This window comes from Ictalurus punctatus, chromosome 12 (genome assembly GCF_001660625.3).
Source record: "Ictalurus punctatus breed USDA103 chromosome 12, Coco_2.0, whole genome shotgun sequence".
Lineage (NCBI taxonomy): Eukaryota > Metazoa > Chordata > Actinopteri > Siluriformes > Ictaluridae > Ictalurus > Ictalurus punctatus.
Window position 1 is genome coordinate 5,854,500 of NC_030427.2, and position 23,835 is coordinate 5,878,334.

Consider the following 23,835-nt stretch of genomic DNA (forward strand, 5'->3'; position numbering starts at 1 on the left):
CTCAGGAGGGATTTTGTCCCACTCCTCTTTGCAGATCTTCTCCAAATCATTAAGGTTTCGAGGCTGACGTTTGGCAACTCGAACCTTCAGCTCTCTCCACAGATTTTCTATGGGATTTAGGTCTGGAGACTGCCTAGGTCACTCCAGGACCTTAATGTGCTTCTTCTTGAGCCACTCCTTTGTTGCCTTGGCCGTGTGTTTTGGGTCATTGTCATGCTGGAATACCCATCCACGACCCATTTTCAATGCCCTGTCTGAGGGAAGGAGGTTTTCACCCAAGATTTGACGGTACATGGCCCCGTCCATCGTCCCTTTGATGCGGTGAAGTTGTCCTGTCCCCTTAGCAGAGAAACACCCCCAAAGCATAATGTTTCCACCTCCATGTTTGATGGTGGGGATGGTGTTCCAGGGGTCATAGGCAGCATTCCTCCTCCTCCAAACACGGTGAGTTGAGTTGATGCCAAAGAGCTCCATTTTGGTCTCATCTGACCTCAACACTTTCACCCAGTTGTCCTCTGAATCATTCAGATGTTCATTGGCAAACTTCAGACGGGCATGTATATGTGTTTTCTTGAGCAGCGGACCTTGCGCGCGCTGCAGGATTTCAGTCCTTCACGGCGTAGTGTGTTACCAATTGTTTTCTTGGTGACTATGGTCCCAGCTGCCTTGAGATCATTCACAAGATCCTCCCGTGTAGTTCTGGGCTGATTCCTCACTGTTCTCATGATCAATGCAACTCCACGAGGTGAGATCTTGCATGGAGCCCCAGGCCGAGGGAGATTGACAGTTCTTTTGTGCTTCTTCCATTTGCGAATAATCGCACCAACTGTTGTCACCTTCTCACCAAGCTGCTTGGCAATGGTCTTGTAGCCCATTCCAGACTTGTGTAGGTCTACAATCTTGTCCTGACATCCTTGGAGAGCTCTTTGGTCTTGGCCATGGTGGAGAGTTTGGAATCTGATTGATTGATTGTTTCTGTGGACAGGTGTTTTTTATACAGGTAACAAACTGATATTAGGAGCACTCCCTTTAAGAGTGTGCTCCTAATCTCAGCTCGTTACCTGTATAAAAGACACCTGGGAGCCAGAAATCTTTCTGATTGAGAGGGGGTCAAATACTTTTTTCCATCATTAAAATGCAAATTAATTTATAAAATTTTTGACATGCGTTTTTCTGGATTTTTTTTGTTGTTATTCTGTCTCTCACTGTTCAAATACAACTACCATTAAAATTATAGACTGATCATTTCTTTGTCAGTGGGCAAACGTACAAAATCAGCAGGGGATCAAATACTTTTTTCCCTCACTGTAAATGTGTGGTTGCAAACTAAAAATTCTAATTTATTGATTTAATTAAATATTTTACGTCTCAAACATTATTTTGATGAGTTGTGTTGACACAATAATGTTGATAATTACATCAGCTTAATATTGTGTGTAATTTAAACAGAAATTTCTGCATTAATTGATTTAAAACAAAATTTAAGTTGTAGTAATTTAATGAAATTGGCTTGATAACTTAATTTTTCTCCACTTTTTTGAGTCCCCTCCCCTATCCATTTAACATGCCTGGACAAATTCAGACAGTAAAGACTGTGTTAGAGGACCTGTAGACTGAACAAATGCTATACAAAGGACATTTCAAGGTGAGTATCATTTCATTTACAAATAAATTCTACTAGAGCAATGAATTTGGGGCATATTCTCAATTGTGATATGACCTGTAGTGGACTCGTGTATAGGTTAAGCTACACCTGCTAATACAGTTGATGGACTATATTGTACTACTACATGTAGCTAATGCTAGTCATATTTAGCAGTGTAATTTGAATATCTACCCTTTAGTTTACCATAGCAGTGGATAAGAATGATAGTTTCATTTGACAATTCTGCTCATCTAGAGAGGGTTTTTCATTTGTCCTATAGGAAGGAAAAGCATGATTACATTTCTGCTTATTCATGTAGCCGTCAACTACTTTGTGTAATCTAATTTCATGTATTGACACATTTTTAAAAATCTTTTGTCATTCACATAGATAGCCTTCTAGCTCCTTTGTGGTCAATTTGCTCTTTGACTAAAATTAGTAGGATTAATATTTACCAAAATAAACACACAAAAAAACATTATCTTTGTAATAAAACAGACCTTTCAATATTTTAGCCCGTCAACGTATAATTATTTTGGTAACATGTTTGAACCAGCATATGTTTAGACCTGAATAAATTCACTGGGATTATTTAATCTTATTTTAAGTTTAAGATTATTTATTGGAGGAGGCCATTTCTGACCTCAAGAAGTTGAGCCTCTCCTGAACTTCTTGCACATGGCTGTAGCGGCTGCCCACACGAACTGTCTGAGGGTCAAAACCTAGATGCTCTGTAGACCACACGCAGTTTTAGAACCAAAGTTTTATCATGGAAGTTATACACACACACACACACACACACACACACACACACACACACACACACACACACAGTCACAAACAATTATTATAATTTTTTAAAAATACGTTACCAATCTAACTCGGACTATAAAAAAATATCAAACAAAAGCTTTTAAAAAGCACACGTGCAGTCATTGGACATGCCTTTAGAGAACTGTCGCATGTTCTCCATGTAAGCAGACAGGTTCTCTGCAACCAGTGTGACCAGTGCATGGTTGTGCTGCAGCTGGTTGATCAAGTCATGTCGGTAGAACACATGAGGACTCCGTTGCGTCTGGCTGTCAGGGTGAACACAAACATGCAGAGACACTGTGAAGAACACTCTATAAAAGCAGGGTAAACAGAAATGACTAGAAATTCAAATGACATCTGTAACCACATAACATTTACAGGGTTTCCACTCTGTTTAAGACAATTTTAAAGGTCATTTTAAAATTGTTGCAGTCATCACATTTGAAATGAGTGTATATTTAAAAAAAAAAATTAATTCAATTCACAAAGTAAAACATCAAATAATGTCTTAATAATGTGTTTTCAATATAGTACAGGATGAATTTAATTTTCAAATGATTCTTTTTTTTTTTTTTTTGCATTTTCCATACTGTCCTAACTTTTTCGGAATTGGGGTTATGGCTAGCCTTTGCATTCTTGGGAGCGATCCATCCAGCTATCATTATACTGGTAATCATTCATGTAGTAAGACTCTTCATAATTAATTGTGAGCCCCGGATAATAAATCATTGGCTTAGTAACAGAGGCTCGTCACTTTACTGTTGTGACTACAACGTTGCTTCAAGGGGATGAAATACTCATTTTAATGAGAGCTTTATTTATAAGTCATATTACTATCTTGTAAATAAGATTTGTCAATTGTGTTTCATTATTATGCGTTCTGCCCCATGTACAAGTTGTCCTACACCTCACTCACAGCTGTACTTTTAATCAGGTATGCTGTGTTTAAACTGTAATCAATTGCTGTAACATACTGCACATGGGGAAATTTGCCTACTTCACAAGCTTCAGTGATGGCACTTTTTAGCTCACTGCTGGCTTACAGTGTTTGATGGATGGATGGATGGATCACTATCTATTATCATCCTAATAATGCAAAGACTAGCTAGTAAACTGGTAGAACACTTCCTGTCTATTAACAACCGGTAAAGAAACCCTGCATTTACATAAATTATATTACATAATTTTACATGTTGCAAGGGAATAAATTAAAAACCATTTTGAAAATAAAAGGATGCTCTGAATGATTTGGGGGTGGGGTCAGAGATAGAGTGAGAGATGCAACAGCACAAAACAGAGATATTTTACGTTATGAGAAGTGTAAAAATATTTTCCGTTCATTATGAAACTGTGGCACAAATTAGACTGTGGTGGTAATTAATGGGAAACACTGCATTTACATACAGACCCTAGTGCTGTACATGACATGTTATGTATGTCTGGCCACAGCCAAGTCGTTCCCCCCTCAAAGCCACGGGCGACACTATCATCAGCCACTGATAGTTAGAGGGTACGACAGGATGATGGAATATTGCACATGAGCTCACGAGCCTATCCTGACTAGTCAAAATGCCAATTCAAGATAGATATCTATCAGCTACTCTCTTATGAGCAGCAGAATGTTAATTCAGGATATTTTCGAATGAATGCACTTTGTTGACAAGGGGGGAGAAGTGAGCATGTTGAGGGAGGCAGAACACACACGCACGCATGTACAAACATACTAACATACATACACACACACACACAAACACTCCCTCTCTACACACACGTTCCCTTCGGTTCTGTTCCATATTGTGTTCTTTTGTTCTCTGTTGTCTTGTTTAATGATGCTGACCAGTTTGTGTTGTTAACATGTTGGAAATGTTTGTTTTTTGAGGTGTGTGGGATTTTGTGTTCATCTTGAACCCACATTTTATATCATATAAACAGAACAGACAGACTTTCAGGGAGAGATGTGACGTACAGTTCTCCATGCAGTCTGAGAGTCAGGATTTTCCCTTCATTTTAATCACATCTGAAGTAACTAGTAACTTGCTACTTGAGTAGTCTTCTCATTGGATATTTTATTATTCTTACTCAAGTAATTATTACCATTATTACTTTTACTGTTACTTGAGTAATTATTTTGGCTACTCTACCCACCTCTGCACCTAACATTCCAAGAGAGCACAGGATTTATTTTCTATGACTGTCAACAAATTTTCAGGTTTTCCATGACATGTGGGAAATCTGCATTTATTCTAAGTGCTATTTTCCATTTCCCACTTGCTTATTTTATTTATGCATAATTGCATTTGTCTTTTGATTGTACACATATTTTCCCCATGTAACATGCAAATGTGGACAACAGAGACTGCACTGTATATTTGGTGCTCTAACGTGCTATTTATTTTGATCATGAACAGGGTAACAGATAGGCTACTTCCTTGAGGAACTCCTTGCTCCTGTATGTGGAGTTTGACATAGTGGTTCTAATCTGAACTCGAAAATATCTGTTAGTCAAAGAACTGGACATAAATATAGGTAGATTGATCCTGAATCCCATTTTGTGTAGGTCTCTTATGATCACATATTTCCAGGTAGTGTTGTATGCTTTTTTCCAGGTCAAAGTATACTACTATCATAGGTTTCTTTTTGATAAAATTGTACCTGATGTATGACTCCAGTCTAATAAGGTGCCCCTTCCTCTTCTAAAAACACACTGAAGGTTGCTTATCTGGTAGTCAGATTCCAGTTTACAGACGAGTCGTTTATTTACCATCTTTTCCATGGTTTTGTATATGCAGCTTGTCAGTGCTATTGGATGGTAGTTGTTAGGGTCCGTATGATCTTTGCCTGCCTTGGGTATAGGAATGACTATTGCTTCTAGCCAGGAGGGTGGTGTAATGCCTTCAAACATTAAGATTTTTCAGTAGTAGGTGCTTTAGAAATTGATAGTGTACTCTTTCCGGCCCAACTGCAGTGTTGTGACAACACCTTAGGGAGTCTAAAAGTCCTTCCACAGAGAATAGCTGGTTATACAGCTCTATATTTTTGGTGTGGAAGTTTAGTTCATTCCTTTCTTGTTTTACGCGAGTTATCTGGAATCTCGGATGGTAGTTTTCTACTTTCTATTTTCAAAAGTTTTTGCTAGTATGTTTGCCATTTCATGTTTTTGGGTTAGCAGGGTGTCTTGATTCTTAATGTGCTTCATTTGTTCCACCTCCTTTGCCTTGCATATGATCTCTGGATCACATTCCATACTTTCTTTCTTGATATTTTAAATGGCAAACTGGACACAAACTTCCTCCAGCTTTGTTTTTTTGCTTCATTTATGTACCTTTGTGCCTGCGCTCAACAGATTTTTATTTTGGTAAGATTTTCGGATGTTGGTTGTTTATCAAACACTCTTACTGCTTTTTTCCATGCTTTGATGAGGCTTTTACATGCATCATCAAGCCATGGGTTTTGTCTTTTTAATTGTCTTGTTGATGTTTTTGCATTACCAATTGTAATCAGGGTATATGTAAACCATTTTATGCGATCTTCTTGGTCTTGAGGCTTATCATTTATCATCTCTCATAATAGTGGTTTTGGAAGGCATTCCAGTTAGCTGTTTTAGTTTCAGTTTTTAATGTCATTGTTATTTGTCTGCTTCTATTGATGTTATCATTAGGGGAAAGTGGTCACTTGCACAAATATCGTCCTAGACCTGCCATGAAAAGTCAATCATTAGTTAGGGATCGCAGGTAGCCAGCTTGATAGGAGAAAAGGTTCCATGTCCTGGGTGCAAATAGGTATTGGAGCCATCATTTAACAAACATATGTCTCTCTTCCACTGATGAGCTTTCTAGCCCTTTGCCCCAAGTATCTTTCCTCCCTACAAAGGGTTGCAACTATTGAAGTCACCCATGATGATGTATGGGGTGGTAGCTGATCTATCAGATTAGCTAGGTCTTGATACGTTGTAGTAGAGTTGGGAGCTATGTCGATGGAACACAGAGTAATAGTTTTGTGCAAAGTGAGTCGAGCTACTACTGCTTGGAGATTGGTGTTTATTGTAATGTGACTATAAATAACGTCGTCTTATTGAAATACTGTAGATGCACAGTTATTGCATCTCTTCTGTCTTCTGCAGTCTTCACCATGTCTTTCTTCTCCGAGGTTACCACAGGTGGGCTTGTTTTTGCAGTTTGCAGATCCGAGTCCAAACTTCTGACAGTTGAAACATCTGAGCAGGTTTGGTATATACATAGACAAGTACTCTTATGTATACTATTTGGATTTTTTCTGGATGGTAGGGTTTGTTAAAGGTTACGATGTAGGTTCCTGTTTAAATAACGCAGCTTTTCTTCTTGACTGTAATCCTCTTTACATCTGTTACATCTTGTGACATCAACTCTGTAGTTATTTCCTTTTCTTCCATGTTCTCTAGTTCTCTGGGCTGCTAGGTACCTACTCTACCCTGGGTCCCCACATGGTTACATTTAATGATGAATGTCGAATAAAATGTCAAATAAAAGTGTCTGACTTGGCAAGTCTACCCAATGAAACAAATTATGCATTTTATAACCAGTATACACAATTTAAGTTACAGACACAGTGAAATCTCACAGTGAATTATCCTTTCTAGCAGAAGTATTATTAAATATGAAGTGATTTTGACTGACCTAAGATTCTGAGGGGCCTCGCCAAACAGGCTGCAGATCTCTCGGATCTGTTTTAATGCTGGGATCACCCACTTATCATTGGTTCGCAATTCTTCGATAAAACGGTCGATCCACTGAATCTTCTGCGTGTCCCGGTCCTATAGAGATGTGAAAGAGATGTGTCAAATAGAATAAAATATTTAAAAGTATCTTTGGTAATATAATACATAGAGTAGTGTGTTATTAATTGGCTGATAAACAAAAATTAGTGGTGAATTTGAATAATAAAAGACCTGAGAACAACTGTAGTCCAAAATCTTAATATGGGCACTTAGGGCCTGATCCATAATGTCGACAGGGACATCGTCGCTATGCGCCAGGTTCCACAGCAGGTTAAGCACCTTGTGAGCCATCACACCATCCTTGTCATCCTCTGCCAGCCGGCGGATCAACTCCAGCAGCTTCTCCCTCTGCTTCTTACTTGCATTTGTCCAGCTTGCCTGTCAATAAAGAAAATAAGATTTGCTGCTTACAGTGCACAACTGTAGCCCTACCTAATAAATAAACAAAATCAATAATATTTCTTAATCATTTTGCAATAGGCCCTTAAATCTGACCACTTAATGTGGAACTACATAAAAAGGTTCTTGGGTATGATGCTACAAGCTAAAATTCAATTTGGAGATCTTCTCCCATTTGTCCCTTCAGAATCATCAGAAACATTTGGCTTTTTATATAGACATCATCTACACACTGTAATGATGACCTATATATATATTTGTTCTAACTTCAGCATCTCTGACCTTGAAGCAGTCAAACAGATAGTCAAGCTGCTCTGGTGAGAAATCCCAGGCCAACTTAGCCAACAGGTCATGGACATTCTTCACAATGGCTTCATGCTTACCAGCCTAAAATAACAGATATAAGAAAAGACTTCTGATAATTAGGCTCTCTAATATTGGGTCTCATTTATCAAAAAAATTACCAGGCACATTCACATCACAGCTGATTTGCATTTGGTGATGCCCACAAAACCCCATAAAAGACTAAGATCAAATGATTCAGCTGAAATGACAAGCGAAAGGCAAAAAAAGACTTTGTCAGTGGTAGAAGTGAAAGTTATTTTGACTCAGGTCTATGCAAAAAAAAAAAGATTTAACAGGTAACACTACCTGAAAGTGCAAAATTTGGAGCCAAATTTAAAGCTATTTAAATTTGACATTGTAATCCATATATAAAAGTGTAGTAACTCGTCACATTTTATATGATTTCAAGAAAATCAAACAAGGTTTGCACAATTTACTCTTTTTATGCACAAATTTACACACTCAGCAGCACAAGTAGGATATAAAAAAAAATATCTGATTTTCATGAAAAAAAAAACGATTTACGGAAAAATCTGTTCGTAGAAATCTGTTCGCAGATCCGTTCGTTGAGCTTGGTAAATGAGACCCGCTGTCGTCTACTGTTCTGTAATTGAGCTGAATTCAAGTCATTACAGCTGAAGTACCTGTGCAGCCCAGATGTTGTCCAGGTCTTGTAGAGTAAGTGCTTTTTCTTTTATTACAAAGCGCAATATCTTCTCTAGCTTTTCCACATACTGAGGCTGGTGCAGGCTGTCCCTCAGAACGATAGACAGAATGTTATTCTGCTGAATCCATTCCTAAAAATGATAGATGAAGAGAAGGTTATTCATAATAAAATCAAGACTTAATTAAGTCCCATATTAGCAAAAATAAATAAATAAAACAATGAGCAGATCACAACTCCTCATTATTTGCCACTGTCAATATATTTTGAATGAGATGTTTTAATAGTACATACCTCATTTAAAATAAGCTAACAAGAAAAGTAGCCAAAACATGATCTGAATTTACAGTTTTTACTCACTGTCCAAAATATTCATAAATTTTTCTCTTACCGCCATCCGTTCCGCAGTGAGCCACTCCTCTTCCTCTGGGTTGCCATGGCGATGGGTGTAATATGAAACACTTGAGATCACCTTGTTTACTTCATTTAGTGCATTCATTTTTCCATTAAAAGAAGAAATTTGCAATAACCTGAAAATGCCACATGATTTATTTGCATGTATTTGATTTAAGCAACTTTATTTTAGAATGCAAAAGGAATGACAGATTACAACAGTCAATCCCAATCTGAGCCACTAACAAACCTAATGCTGACTGTTAAGGTCACTCACCTAAGGATCATTTTTAACCTAAAGATTTCTAAATTCTTGACAGTTTCTTCTTGGCCTGGTAACCGCGATGCTAGGTTCTTCAAGGACTTGATTATCATAGAAAGAGCATCATTTTTGGCCTCATTCTTGGCTTCCTTCTTAAGTTCTTCATCTGTGAGATTCTCCAGAAACTGTGGAACCATTTCTATCACAGGCAAGAAAAACGTCTTCACTGTGTGCAATGTCAAAAACTCATAACACTGCCCAAATGGCCTGTGAAAAAAAGAAAAAAACAAACTAAACTATTACTCCATCCTTTGACATTATATACGAGACATCTTTCTGTAGAGATAAACATCTTACTTTATGAGAGCTGCAATAATCTGCACATTAAGACTTTGGCTGCTCATGAAACGATCATGCAGAATCTGGAACCCCCCAAGTGTGCCAAATTTATTTATAAGGTCCACCAACCAGCCCTGGGCAGAGAGAAAGACAGAATAAAATGAATAAAGATGATGAAAGCAGAAATGAGGAAAAAGTTATAACTTTCATCATTATATTTGTACAGTATTTAAGTTTTGTCTGCTGCAACTGATGGAGGAAAGAAAAAGTAAAGGTTGAACTTACTTTAGGTGACCGAACATCTGGTGGGCATGCAAAGAGCTCATCATCAGCGAGCTGGGGACCAGCAGGTACACTCTCAGATGGGCGTGTTCCATTGTAGATGTGAAACTTGCAGTGGGGGTTGGTTGCCATGGCTAGGAGCTCAAGCAATGGAAACCAATCTTGAGACAGCTTGACCACACATAGCTCCACCAGCCGATGGGTGTTATTGATGATACATCTCTGTGGAGGGCAATCAATAGCCCAGCATAGAGAATAGATAACATTAGTAGAATGCCACGTTGTCTGGGTCCAATAAAGGTCAAACCATCTCATGGGTTCACAGGGTAAACAATTCAATGATCTATTATAATGCCTAAAGCAGTTGTGACATGAATATCTCTGACAGTTACGTACATGAATTTCAAACTTCCAACCACTCACTGCCTCATCTGTCAGAATTTTTGTGAATGAAATTGTCAGGCCATCTCGAAAAAACCTCTGACATGCCTCAGACTTCACATCAAGCCCTTCATGGGAAAAAATAAACAGAGCACAAATGCCTTTCAGAATCCAAACCACAGCTAGGTTCATTTGTAATACAGCTTGAATATTTTATTATTAGTATTACTATGATTCCTTTTTACCCTTTTTACTTAGAGCTATGGCAGCTTCAAGTAGAACTTCTAGTTCCCCCTTTGGCAAGACTGGAACCACCCAACGAGGCCTAAAATATTCAGGACAAAATAATATTACAATAAATTACTATATTACATTACATTAATGAATACTTAGTGTATGTCATAATGTAATAATTGTTTATACATAATACATTAAAATTCTGCCAACATTATTACTTGCTGGTTTTATTTAAAGAAAACATTATTTGTCAATCAATGCTGGTGAACGATATCGGTTATAATCGGTAAAATCTAAATAAAATATAGCTGCAAGCAGCAATTACGAGCCCAAGCACTACGGTGCCACCGTCACACGGTGGGTGTATGAAAACAATGCATAGTGAAGTGAATGCTGTTGAGTAAAGCACTCAAATATACAAACAAAAGAGTAATAAAGTGTGATGCATTACCAGTGCAACACTAATATATCAACACTCTTTTTGCAATTTTACATCAGCCATGTCTTGCCAATATTCTAACCAAGTTTGAGGTGATTTGGGTAAAGATAAGAGGATTATTGCAAAGTCTGTTATAAGTACCATACTTCCTGCTGCCAGTTGGTGGCACAATGACCGTGACTCACAATAGCTACATCATGTAATCAGTACCCAGTGTCAAATATACAGCTCAGGCTTCATCTAAATCAATCAATGCACTCAGAAAATATGAGGCACTACCCCTTCCTTCACCATAAATGTACTGCCTTACCATGGCCACACTGTTCAAGATATCAAAAATCCCTCAATGTCTGGGGCCAAAAGGCTGACGGTTATCATGAATTCATGAATTTTTGAGCATGTTAAGGGCCCCAAACATCCCCTGAAACCTTGAGGAAAAGTAAAATAGTATAAATAAATAATAATAAAAGATGCAGCAATTATCTAGACCCCTGGTCTTCAATTTTATCCCAAAGGGCCAGTGTGGCTGCAGGCTTTTATTCCAGACAAATACAACCCATAGGTCAAAGAACATGTAATTAAGGCAACATAAATTCACCAGCCACTTTATTGGAAATACTGGTAGGATACCCAATGCTCTCAGAATAGCCTCAGTTCTTGGTAGCATGGATTCAACATGGTGTTGTATACATTCATTTGAATTTCTGGTCCATATTGAAATCTAAATGCTGCAGATTTGTCAGCTGCACAATCATGCTTTGAACCTCCTGTTCTATCACACCCCAAAGGTGCTCTATTCAATTCAGATATGGTGACTGGGGAGGCCACTGAAGTACACTGTACTCATTGTCCTGTTCATGGGAGCAGTTTGAGCTTTGTGCTTTGTGACAAGGAGCATTATCATGCTGGAAATAGCCTTTATAAGATGCATGTGGTCAGCAACAATACAAAGGATTCATTCAAAGGATGCTCAACTGGTATTAAGCGCCCAGTGCATGTGAAAAAGAAAAACATTTCCCACACCATTACATGTGAATTCTTAAATTGATTAATTGCATGAATATGCAGGTGTGGCCAGTGAGTGTAGGCCAAAGGTTAATGCACTGTTAGTCTCCACATCTGCAATAAGCATAATTTTAACAAGTTCTCCATTTGATTTGGATATCATCTTGCTATATTAATCTTTCTACTGAAAAACTAGCTAACATTTGCTCAACATTAGAAGACCACAGACCGGTTGATCATATCATCCAGCTTGGCCAGGTCTGTGTGGGGGAATGCTGGCTCCTCCTCTTCCTGTGCTTGCTGAGTATCACCCTGATTATGTCCCTCCGGTGGGCTCAATGGAGATGTTTCATTAGAAGAGTTGGGTGAAGTTGTCTACACACACATACACACACACACACACATACACATCATTTGAAAATTAAATTCACCCTGTACTATATTGAAAACACATTATTAACACATTATTTGATCTTTTACTTTGTGAATTTAATTTATTTGTGAAAATATATTAATTTCAAATCTGATGACTGCAACACACTCCAAAAAAGTTGGGACAGTCAACTGTTTACCACTGTGTAACATCACCTTTTCTTTTAATAACACTTATTAAGCATTTGGGTGCTGAAAACACCAGTTGGTTAAGTTTAACAAGTGGAATTTTCCCCCATTTATCCAGTCTGCATTTTTTCAGCTGCGCAACTGTATGGGGCCTTCGTTGCCTCATTTCGCACTTCATAATGCACCACACATTCTCAATTGGAGACAGGTCAGGACTGCAGGCAGGCCATGCTAGCACCTGAGCTCTCTGCTTACGAAACCATGCGCTTGTTATCTGGACAGAATGTGGTTTGGCGTTGTCCTGCTCTGGATGGCAGCATATATTGCTCCAAATTGTGTACATATCTTTCTGCATTAATGATGCCCTCACAGATGTGCAAGTTACCCATGCCATGGGCACTGACACAGCCCCATACCATGACAGACGCTGGCTTTCGGACCTGACACTGATAACAGCTTGGATGGTCCTTTTCCTCTTTGGCCCGGAGAACACGACGGCTGTTTTGTCCAAAAACTATTTGAAATGTTGACTCGTCGGATCACAAAACGCGATTCCACTGTGCTACTGTCCATCTCAGATGAGACCGAGCCCAGAGAAGTGGGCGGAGCTTCTGGACAGTGTTGATGTATGGCTTCTGCTTTAATTTATTATGCTTCCATAATAAAGCCTTAACTTGCATCTGTGGATGCAGCGGCGAATGGTGCTGACTGAAAGGTTTAACAAAGTATTCTACATCCCATGTCAGGATATCCATTACACACTCATGACGGTTTTTAAGACAGTGACATCTGAGGGACTGGTGATCACACGCATTCAGAAGTGATTTTTGGCCATGCTCTTTACGCACCGAGATTTGACTGGATTCCTCGATTCTTTTAATTATATTGTGCACTGTAGAAGGTGAAATGCCCAAAATCCTACTGATTTGTCTTTGGGGAATGTTGTTCTCAGAATGTTGGATTATTCCCTGGTGCATCTATTGGCAGATCAGCGAGCCTCGACCCTTCCTGGCTGTTGAAGGACTAGGCCTTTTTTGGAGGCTTCTTATATACTATGATTAGATGACTGCCTCACCTGTTTCACATCACCTTCCTGTCCCAAACTTTTTTGGAACGTGTTGCATGCATCAATTTCAAAATAAATGTTTACCTTAAAACTGTAAAACATACCTTGTATTTATAAGTCAAAGTACATTTACAAATCACTCCTCTTTGTTCTTATTAGCATTTTCCATACTGTCCCAACTTTTTCAGAATTGGGGTTCTATTATCTAGACAGATATGAAATATAACCTTTAACACTGATCAGCAAATTTGCTTTATTTTAGTTCTTGCCAATGCATTTAAGTCCCAGTGACCTAATACCATGATTGCTTTCTAAATAATTCTTCTAATATGCATGTACAAAATATAGGGACTTTCCAATATCTGAATATGCATGAAATTTTTTTCCTTCTGGAAGCGGGTTGTTCTAATCTTGGGTAAAGCTTACACAAATGTTAGGGTTTTCATCAAAACTATGCATTCAGATTACATCGCTCTCTTTGAGTCTGAGCAATGTGCACTGTGCAAAAGCTAACATAGAAAACATTGCCTATGCTGATAATTCTATAATTATAATGCTGAGTATTTAGTCACTTAAATTTGGCATATTTTTGACAAATATTTTAATAAGTAATTCTATGTTTCCTGGGTCTGTCTCACAACACACACACATACACACAAACACACACACACACACACACACACACACACACCTGGTTCTGGGGTAGAGGAGCTTGATTCTGGCTATCTGGGGCTTGGCTCTGACCATCCGGGGCTTGGCTTTGTCCCTGGTTGTCACTGCTCCCCATGGGGGAACCCCGGGTGGTGGCTGTCATGCTGGGCACAGGGCAGATCTTTGCAATCTTGTCTGCTTATTTAGCAGAAGCAAGAGAAATCACTGTACTATGGAACCAGAAGCTGAAAGATGAGGAGAGCAGCACCAGGAGCTTAGGTTGAGTTGCAGTGACCATTGCATAACCTGTAAGATACATGCAGATATGTAGATTTATGTAAATGAAGAGATAAAGCATTCAGATAGCAGCAGTACAACTACTGACATTATTCTGTTATATTTTGTCATTTCTTTTTAACTTTCATTAATTTTTCATTTGACATTCTGATAGAAATTTCAGATGCATCATTGCCATAGTCTGTGTTTCTAATCTGTTAACTCCCTTACCACAGTGTTACAAGGACACGCTCCAATAGTAGCACAGAATATATTAAGGGGTGCACAGAACTGGTGCGAATGTGTGACCACGTTCCGAAATGCATGGGGTTAATTACTTCTCACTTGCGTACCAGCAAAATAGCTAATAGCCATTGACGAACAAATATTGTTTTGCCTTGCGCAAAAGTAACACTGAGAGAGATGCTCAAAAAACAACAGATATCAAGTAACTCCTTTGGCATTCTGAAAACTGCAGAAAAACGTCAGATCAAACCTGAGCGAAAACTGCCTCCAAGTGCCATAGAATGAATCTCATGACGAATGCACAGAAATGTGGTAAGATGTGTCATTCATATCATCTAGCAGACAAATCTGGTGCTTTTTATATAGGGACAAAAGATTTCAGTCATCATAAGGCTTTTATTAGGCTAAACATGCACATCCCACATCTTCCTATGTTGAGGACATTGCTTTATTTAAGAGGCTAGGAATCATTTCATTCTAGTCAAGGGGGAATCACGAATCAGAATGGAATTGAAGGAAAAGTCAGCTGAATTTTGGGGCCTGCTTTTTGATAGCTCTTTTCCATGACTCAAGCTTGTATTAGGGGACAATAAAATTGCTCTCCGTTTTCACAGATGAGGCTGCCATAAAAGTCATTGTCCCAAAACTATGGCAAATGACTGTGAGTGGGAATTCCCTTGTGTATATTATGTGCACTGTACACACATGAGCAAAAGAAAAAAGAAAAGAAAATGTAGGGAAATGTGTCATATCTCAGCCCAGCCACGACTCAGTTTCCCAGGAGGCACCGCTAACTACAAACATGGCTGCTGAGGACTATACTTCCCACACACACATGCGCTCGCATTCCCCGGAGTTCAAATCACACACACCTGCATCCCATTACAAACACACTCCCATCACAGCATAAGAGAAACTTTGGAAGCGAAGAGACTTTGTGAAGTAACGTTCAGTTGACTTCTTTCTCTGCCACTCTCTAAGGCTTTTTCTCATGCATTTACAAAGTTACTTTTGACCAGTGTTTCCGTCCCCGACCTCGATTTCTGCCTTTGTTTGTTTGCCTGATCGCCTGACCCTCGCCTGTTTATCGACTACGAACTTTGTCTTTCCCATTTGGATTATTCTGCCTGGATTCTGTCACTCGCGACTGTTTCCGTCTCCACCCACGGTCCGTGACAGAAAGCTTCACAATATCAGGTGGTCTGAGTGGAGGCATGTGACATGTTGAAAATATAGTCTTTTGCCAGCCAACCAGATGCAACTGGTTATGACTGATGACAGCATCCCAAAGCATATCTGCCCAGACTGTTTCAGTGTTTTCTGGCAAAGATGGTTGACATTGGCAACAATTTGCAGCTCACCTCCCACAGGATTCAGCAGAAAAAGCTGCCTTTGGATAGTTCACACACACAAACAATTTTGTTTCCAATGCTGATACTGATAGGGACAAGGCTGATTTACTCAGAGGATTATATAAAGAATATGAAATCAGGTATGAATCCCTAGTCATGTCTAAAGACATCCAAGCACAGTTAGGCCCAAAAAGTCCATGTCATCCATTGTTGAGTCTGTAAACACTACCAATTTGTTCCACCGTTTAAAAAAAGGACACCATCTGCCATCGCTTTTGGCACCAGGAGATAACAAAAGCTTGCCACCTGTTCCTCGTAATATCGTATCACCTATTGACGCACCAAAGTGAACATTTTTGGCTCAATCCGAAACTGAAATTTCTGGGAACACTTGACAGAAAACCAAAACTGAAAATTACACTTGAATACATATTGAATAATACTTGAACACTTGAATAAATATTATGCTTTTTAATCATGTTCATGTGTTAGATTGAATATCAATTGAAAAAGGCAATGAAGTTAACACTTTTGTTAAAAGTCAAAAAGAACAATAAAACAATTTAAATACAGCAGTGTAGGGTAAAAACATTTTATTTTTGGCTCATACTTTCGGCTTTTTTTCTCTTTTGGACACAAATGGCATTTCCGGCGGCCAAAATTTTGGTGCATCCGATACTGAAAATATAATGCTATTAGTCTAGTATTTTCATATGCATTGTTTCAAATATACACCAAGTGTTCACAGTGTCGAGAATAATGTAATAGTGAATAAAGTCAATGCAGTTTCACAACAAATAGCCCAAAATCAGTGTTATGGGGAAAATGATGGGCAGATTGAACCTCAATGTCATCGTTGCACTGCTTACTCAGATGCATGGTTCTTAAAAAAGGTCTTCCAACAAAAGTTCGCCTGTGAATCACAAGTGTGTGTCGAAGTAGGCTTGAATGTGAAACAGGATACGGTCCCTTCCAAAACTATTGGAACAGCAAGCCCAATTCAATTGTTTTTGCTGTAGACTGAAGACATTTGGGTTTGAGATCAAAAGATGAATATGAGAGTTTAGAATTTCAGCTTTTATTTCCTGGTATATATACATCCATCCATCCATCTTCTACTGCTTACTCCTTTTCAGGGTCACGGGGAACCTGGAGCCTATCCCAGGGAGAGCCTATCCCATTGGGCACAAGGCGGGGAGAATACACCCTGAACAGGGTGCCAATCCATTGCAGGGCACAATCACATACACGCTCACACACCCATTCATACTCTACGGACACTGTAGACACGCCAATCAGCCTACCATGCATGTCTTTGGGGAGGAAACCGGAGTACCCAGAGGAAACCCCCGCAGCACGGGGAGAACATGCAAACTCCGCTTTGTATCAGCCCACCCAGTTTGTAGGTGAGAATGATATTGGACCATGTGACTGACAGGTGTTTCTTGTTACCCAGGTGTGTCCTGTTAGACTGACTTTTTAAACAATAAACTGCTCTGAATATCTACTCTTGGTTTTAGTCTTTAGTTTTACCTGTGAAGACTGCATTTGTTGCAAAAAAGGATAAGCTCACGTGAAGATCAGAGAGCAGTCAGCCATTTTGACACTGAGAAAAGAGGGAAAATCTATCAGAGGCATTGCACAATCACTGGGTGTAGACAATACAACAATTTGGAATGTCCTGGGGGGAAAAAAGAAACCACTGGTGTACAGCAACAGACACTGAATGGGTTGGCCAAGGAAAACAACAATAACTGATGATAGAAACATTGTGAGAGCTGTGAAGAAGAACCTAAAAACAACTTTCAGTGACATCAACAACAATGACCACAGGGCAGGGGTGAAGGTATGACAATCCACTGTTTGAAGAAGACTTATAGAGGCCATACCACAAGATGCGAACCACTCATCTGCACAAAAGTTCTGCAACCAAAATTAACATCTACCAAAGTGATGGAAAGGTCAAAGTGTGGAGAAAGAAAGGATCTGCTCATGATCCAAAACATACAAGCTCATCTGTGAAACATGGTGGAGGTAGTGTCATGGCTTGCTCTTGCATGGTTCCTTCTGTAACAGACTCGCTAATATTTATTGATGACGTAACTCATGATGGTCGCAGCAGAATAAATTCAGAAGTTTACAGGAACATTTTGTCTGCCAAATTACAGAGAAAAGCATCCAAATTAATCAGGAGGAACTTCACCATGAAGCACAACAAGGAGCCAAAACATACTGCCAACTCAACAAAGGACTTTATCAGGGGGAAAAGTGGAAGGTTTTAGCCTGGCCAAGTCAAAAACTAGACCTAAACCAAATCGAGCATGTATTTCACCACCTGAAGAAAAGACTGAAGAGAGAATCTTCCCAAAACCAACAACTGAAAAAGGTTGCGATAAAAGCCTGGAAAAGCTTCACATAAGAAGAAACCAACAATTTGATGATGTCAGTGAGTTGTAGGCTTGATGCAGTTATTGCAAGCAAGGGATAAGCAACCAAATATGTTCATATACTTTTGCATGCCTAAAAATTGGGTGGTCTGATGCAAAAGGTTCAATGTTTTATGTTGTTTAACACATCTAGATGTAAATTCCAGGAAATAGCTGAAATCATAAACTATCGTCTCATATCCAACGTTTGATCTCAAACCCAAATGTCTTTGGTGTACAGCACAAACAAATGAATTGGCCTTGCTGTTCCAATAGTTTCAGAGGGGACTGTATGTATATGATTTACTGATTAGCTATAACAAAATTAATTAATTAGCTACTAGGCTAATTAAGCTAACAGAGCATTATAAAAGCTAGCTAACATTAGGCTAAATATTATTGTGTAAACTAGTAGACATATTTGCTAAAAGGTCGCCAGTTCACCGTTCGTCCTTCCTTGCACCACCTTTGATAAGTACTAACCATTGCACACTGAGAACACCACACAAGGCCGTTTTGGAGATGCTCTGATCCAGTCGTCTAGCCATCACACTTTGGCCCTTGTCAAAGTCATTCAGATCCTTACACTTACCCATTTTTCCTGCTTCCAGCACATCAACTTTGAGAACTGACTGTTCACTTGCTGCCTAATATATCCCACCCCTTGACAGCTGTCATTGTCACAAGACAATAAATTTTATTCACTTCAACTCTCAGTGGTTTTAATGTTATGGCTGATCAGTGTAAATTTTCTGTTCAATAAGTCAATGTCAAATCATCATTAGTCTATGATTCTAGATGTTCTTAACACAATGATAAATCCATAGATGCAGGTAAAAGCAGCAAACTGTTTTAAAAGCAGTAAAATAAATAAACAAATAAAATAAAAATATGGAAAGTAACAACCTGTAACCTATTTCATGAGTTTCATATGATGTTACTAAGTATAGTGGAGAAAGGTGTTATTTCATGTATACTTGTGTCATATTTTGTATACTGTGTGATGTATATTATGTTCTGATGATAAATATTTAATGATTTAAAACAGTAATGAACATTTCATGTATTCAGCCTGCATTGTTTAGAAGGATATTCTTTACAACTGACAGTGTAATAAAATTATCATGATATCATGATCATGAAGTGTCATGATAATTATCAAGCTCAAGCAATATAGAAAAATTTATCGCGATAAAATTTCTGGCCATATCACCCATCTCTACTTCCAACAGTTTGGGGAAGGTCCATATATGGGTGTGTTTATCTAGTGTCCACAAACCTTTGACCATCTTGTGTATATTGTATACGATATGATTAATCAATGGATTTAACCAATGGAGACTCCACTGTATCTAATATGGTAATGCTAATATACAAATAGAAGCTCTAACGTTCTCTCTAATGTTCACATGGTCAACAACTTCTCAGTGTGGCACAAAAGAGTGCGGTGGTAGCTCAGTGGTTAAAACATTGGTCTAATGTTCAGAATCCCCGTGAGACTAGAGTTCAAATCCCTATGCTGCCAAGCTATCTGTCCTGGGCCTTTGAGCAAGGTCATTGACCCTCTCTGCTCCAGGGGTGCTTCATCATGGCTGATCCTGCGCTCTGACCCCAGCTCCCTAATATGCTGGGGTATGTGAATAATTTCACTGTGCTGTAATGTATACACGAATAAATAAAGACTCATTTTGAACAATAACATCAGCTGTGTGAGTTTCTAAAATAATGTCCTTTGATTATTAACATATACTGTAGTTGCACAACAGTGCAGCCATACTGCTCCTGTCTGTACCTTTAACTCACACACACTTTGGTGTTATCAGTCTCGCTTCTCTCTGACATTTTCTCCACTGTATGTGTGGAGAAAGTTGATGAGTCTGACAGGCAATTGAGGAATAAAGGAGATGCGCATGCACAGGTGAGATTCTCCGTCCGGTTGCAGCCCTACTTGTAAGTATAGCGTGTCAAAAAAGCCAACAATTTCCATGTGGTGTACTTATTTTTTCACGACATTGGTCACATGCTCCACCTCGACCACATCAATGAGGATGGCTGTGGGTGTGGCCCCTCCTTGTCCTCGTTCCACAATAAGCACTTTGGTCTTCTGGGTGTTGAGTGCTAGATTGTTGTTGGCACACCACGTTGTCAGGTGCTGGACCTGTTCCCTGTAGGACGTCTCACTGTTGTCACTAATCAGGCCTACCAGTGTGGTGTCATCTACAAACTTGATTATGGAGTTAGAGCCATGCGCAGATTTCAACTCGAGCAATTCTAAACAAATTGGCAGATCCATCATAAAAAAACCTCTCACTGAACAAACTAAAGCAAATAAACACCCAGACATTTGATATGCCCTAAACAACATGAGTCAAACACAAGGCCCCGGGGGCCAAATCCGGTGCGCAGCCTGGTTTCACTTGGCCTGCATGAATTTGGAAATAATAATACTGAAACAGCATCTAGTACACTACTGCACAACATTCTCACACCATTCAGAATTCAAAGCAGATCCTTACTGTAGCAACCGCCATTGTACAATGCACACGAACACATCTCACTTAACTAAAACCGACAAGCAGCAGCCTTTTACGGGTAGTTATCATGAACCGCAATACAACAAAAATTATGGAATCACAACACTTAGAGGATGTCCACCTGGCTTTTTTTGCTCATAGCATAAAAACAAATCACGGATATGACAAAATATTTTTGTATAGTAGCTAAACATTCAGGCTTGGTAAAACATACCTGAAAGAAATGTAATTAAATTGTTTTAATTAATGGTATATTTTTTCACAGATCAAGTAGAGGAAAAATAATGGAATCATCAAAAATAAAAAAAACAAAAAATCACAATTAGTACTTTGTTGCTCCTTCTCAAGCTTTTATGATGGCCTGGATTCTTTGAGGCATGGACTTCACTAATGAAAAACAATATTCTCCATCAAGCTGGTTCCAACTTTCTCAAATAACGGTTGACAGATCATCTACGCAGGATGGAGCCTTGTCATGGACCAATTTTTTACATTTACACCATAAATTTTCAACCAGCCTGAGATCCGTACTGTTTGCTGGTCATGTCATTGAGTTGATATGCCTTTCCTGAAGAAAAGCTTTAACACTCTTTGCTCTGTCGAAAGATGCATTATCATTCTGAAAAATGACTTCATTACCACCAAACCTATTTTCTATCGATGGAATGAGAAATGTGTCCAGATTTTCAGCGGACACCTGTGCATTGTCTGTTGAGGTCTCCCCTGGTCCTTTACCTGATATGCAAATCCATATCATAAATGAGTGGGGAAATTTGTTTTCTTCAGTCATCTTTATGTTTCATTAAAACGGCACCAGACAAAAGTTCCAGCATCACGTCCTTGGCCAATGCAGATTTGTGATTCATCACCGAGTATCACCTTCATCCAATCATCCACACGCCATGATTGCTTCTCTTTATCCCAATTTAACTGTGTTTTCTTCTGTTTAGGTGTTAGTGCTGGTTTTCATTAGGCTTTTCTATACGTAAATCCCATTTCATTCAGCTGATTTCCTACTTTACTGTCACAAACATTGACTCCTGTTTCCGCCCATTTGTTTTTCATTTGTTTTGTTTTTCATTTTCTATTTTCATGGCATATTGCTTTTCGTTTTCTATCCTGATGATCTGACGTCTTCCTTGGCCTACCCATGTTTTCCTTTATATAACCTTCCCATTTTGTTTATACTTGCACCAAATTTTAGACACAGCTGACTGGAAACAACCAACATCTTTTGCCATACTCTGTGTCAGATTTGAGGCATTCCATGCAAATGTCAACCTTACATTTTTAAGCTGTCCGGTTAGGTCTGTATTTTACTGTATTAACGTTCTGTAATAGAAATTTTAAGGAAATTGCAGAGTTATCCACCACATATGACATGTGCAACAATACTAAAATGACATTTTCAACCAGCCATATTTCATGTTTTCAAAAGAGGGTTAAAAGAAACCTTATTTTTTTATGACTTAATATTAGAAATAAGCATTTTGCAGAAAGATGGACAAATGTCTGAGAAATAAATACACTCACTGTCATAACAGCGATGCCTTTTGAATTTATAAGAGTTATATTTAGGATGTCACGACGCTTCAGTACGGTCATGTCCGTAACGTTTTCAAGATGAAGTTTATATCATATAATAATTACTAATAGAAATAACTTAAAACTTTGTGTACAAAGCCAAATTATGTCCATGCTAATCATGATCAACTCATCTCTCTCCTTTGCTCTGAACAACCATAATAATGCGTTACAGATGTGACTGTTAAGGACGGTTCATATTAAATCACATGCCCAACACCGGCACACATTTGTTTACCACGATGTTAATGTTAGATGACTGACTTATATTACTGCGATCTGTTTCTGGCTTACCATATATTGGAACATTTTAAAAATGTAATTAATTCACTTATTCTAGTGACATTTTAGAAATCTAACAACAACGAGAACACCATGGAGATTTAAAGATTGCTACAATGTTATCGTTCTTACAGTATTTGAATAAATGTGTGCGTGCGAGAGAGAGAGAGTGAGCGAGCGAGTGTGAGATGAACAGGCATGCGCATATGTTCACTGATCGCTTTTATCCTACAGAAACACCTCTGGTGATCACGTGTTTTTTCCCCTTGCTCTTTTTCGCACACGCCCTCACCTTTTTTCAGACATCTGCTTAACACAGATTGTGTCACTTCTTTTTTCCTCCTCTTAATAGGTAGAATCCAAATGACAGGCATTAATAGACGTGGTTAAAACATAACTACTGAAATTGTTAATACTTGTCAGGGGCGTTAGTTTGGACTAACTATTCATCCAGGGCTGAGCCCAGATTCTTCTCAAGCAAAAATTTTTTTACCTACTTCTAAACAGACTGTTTCCATGCATTTATTTCTTGCATGAGAAGGCTAATTGCTTAAAAATATGAAAATTGGACAATTGGATTTATCATAAAACTTACCTCAGACTGATGGAATATAAAACATTTTGGCTGTCTAACACGAGACTAGGCTAGTTTGGTGTTGCTAGGCAAGGGGAGGCACAACTAAGCTATCACTGTATGGGTTTAGCTGCAACAGTGCCATGCAGAGTGTGTTATTAGTCCTTATGCTCTGCTCATGTCATGTTCATGTAACTTGGAACTCATATAGACATTTACACACCTTGTTTTCCTGTTCAGCTTGAGAGCATGGTAGTGTTTCAGTTTCAACCCCTACTGGTTTAAAAAAAAAGAAAAAAAAAAAGCCGTTGTAACAAAACTCGCAG

At 38.7% G+C, this 23,835-nt stretch overlaps 1 protein-coding gene across 6 annotated transcripts in view; it reads right to left on the reverse strand.

Annotated features, from left to right (window-relative positions):
• The window catches only part of LOC108272755 (probable ubiquitin carboxyl-terminal hydrolase FAF-X), a 57,445-nt gene that overhangs the window by 27,424 nt on the left and 6,186 nt on the right, over positions 1 to 23,835 (reverse strand). For 4 of the 6 annotated variants that reach the window (XM_017481458.3, XM_017481456.3, XM_017481457.3 and 1 more), the window contains exons 3-17: positions 23,733 to 23,782; positions 14,276 to 14,541; positions 12,187 to 12,332; positions 10,522 to 10,601; positions 10,292 to 10,404; positions 9,899 to 10,117; positions 9,632 to 9,747; positions 9,290 to 9,541; positions 9,011 to 9,149; positions 8,600 to 8,752; positions 7,893 to 7,997; positions 7,383 to 7,589; positions 7,111 to 7,247; positions 2,591 to 2,724; positions 2,289 to 2,376 (exon numbers count right to left, since the gene is read on the reverse strand). In XM_017481458.3, coding sequence (XP_017336947.1) covers positions 2,289 to 2,376; positions 2,591 to 2,724; positions 7,111 to 7,247; positions 7,383 to 7,589; positions 7,893 to 7,997; positions 8,600 to 8,752; positions 9,011 to 9,149; positions 9,290 to 9,541; positions 9,632 to 9,747; positions 9,899 to 10,117; positions 10,292 to 10,404; positions 10,522 to 10,601; positions 12,187 to 12,332; positions 14,276 to 14,398 — 2,012 coding nt within the window. In that variant the 5' untranslated portion in view covers positions 14,399 to 14,541; positions 23,733 to 23,782. Of the gene's footprint in view, positions 1 to 2,288; positions 2,377 to 2,590; positions 2,725 to 7,110; positions 7,248 to 7,382; positions 7,590 to 7,892; positions 7,998 to 8,599; positions 8,753 to 9,010; positions 9,150 to 9,289; positions 9,542 to 9,631; positions 9,748 to 9,898; positions 10,118 to 10,291; positions 10,405 to 10,521; positions 10,602 to 12,186; positions 12,333 to 14,275; positions 14,542 to 23,732; positions 23,786 to 23,835 lie in introns of all 6 variants that reach the window. The other 2 variants (XM_017481454.3, XM_017481455.3) reach the window with 2 other exon arrangements.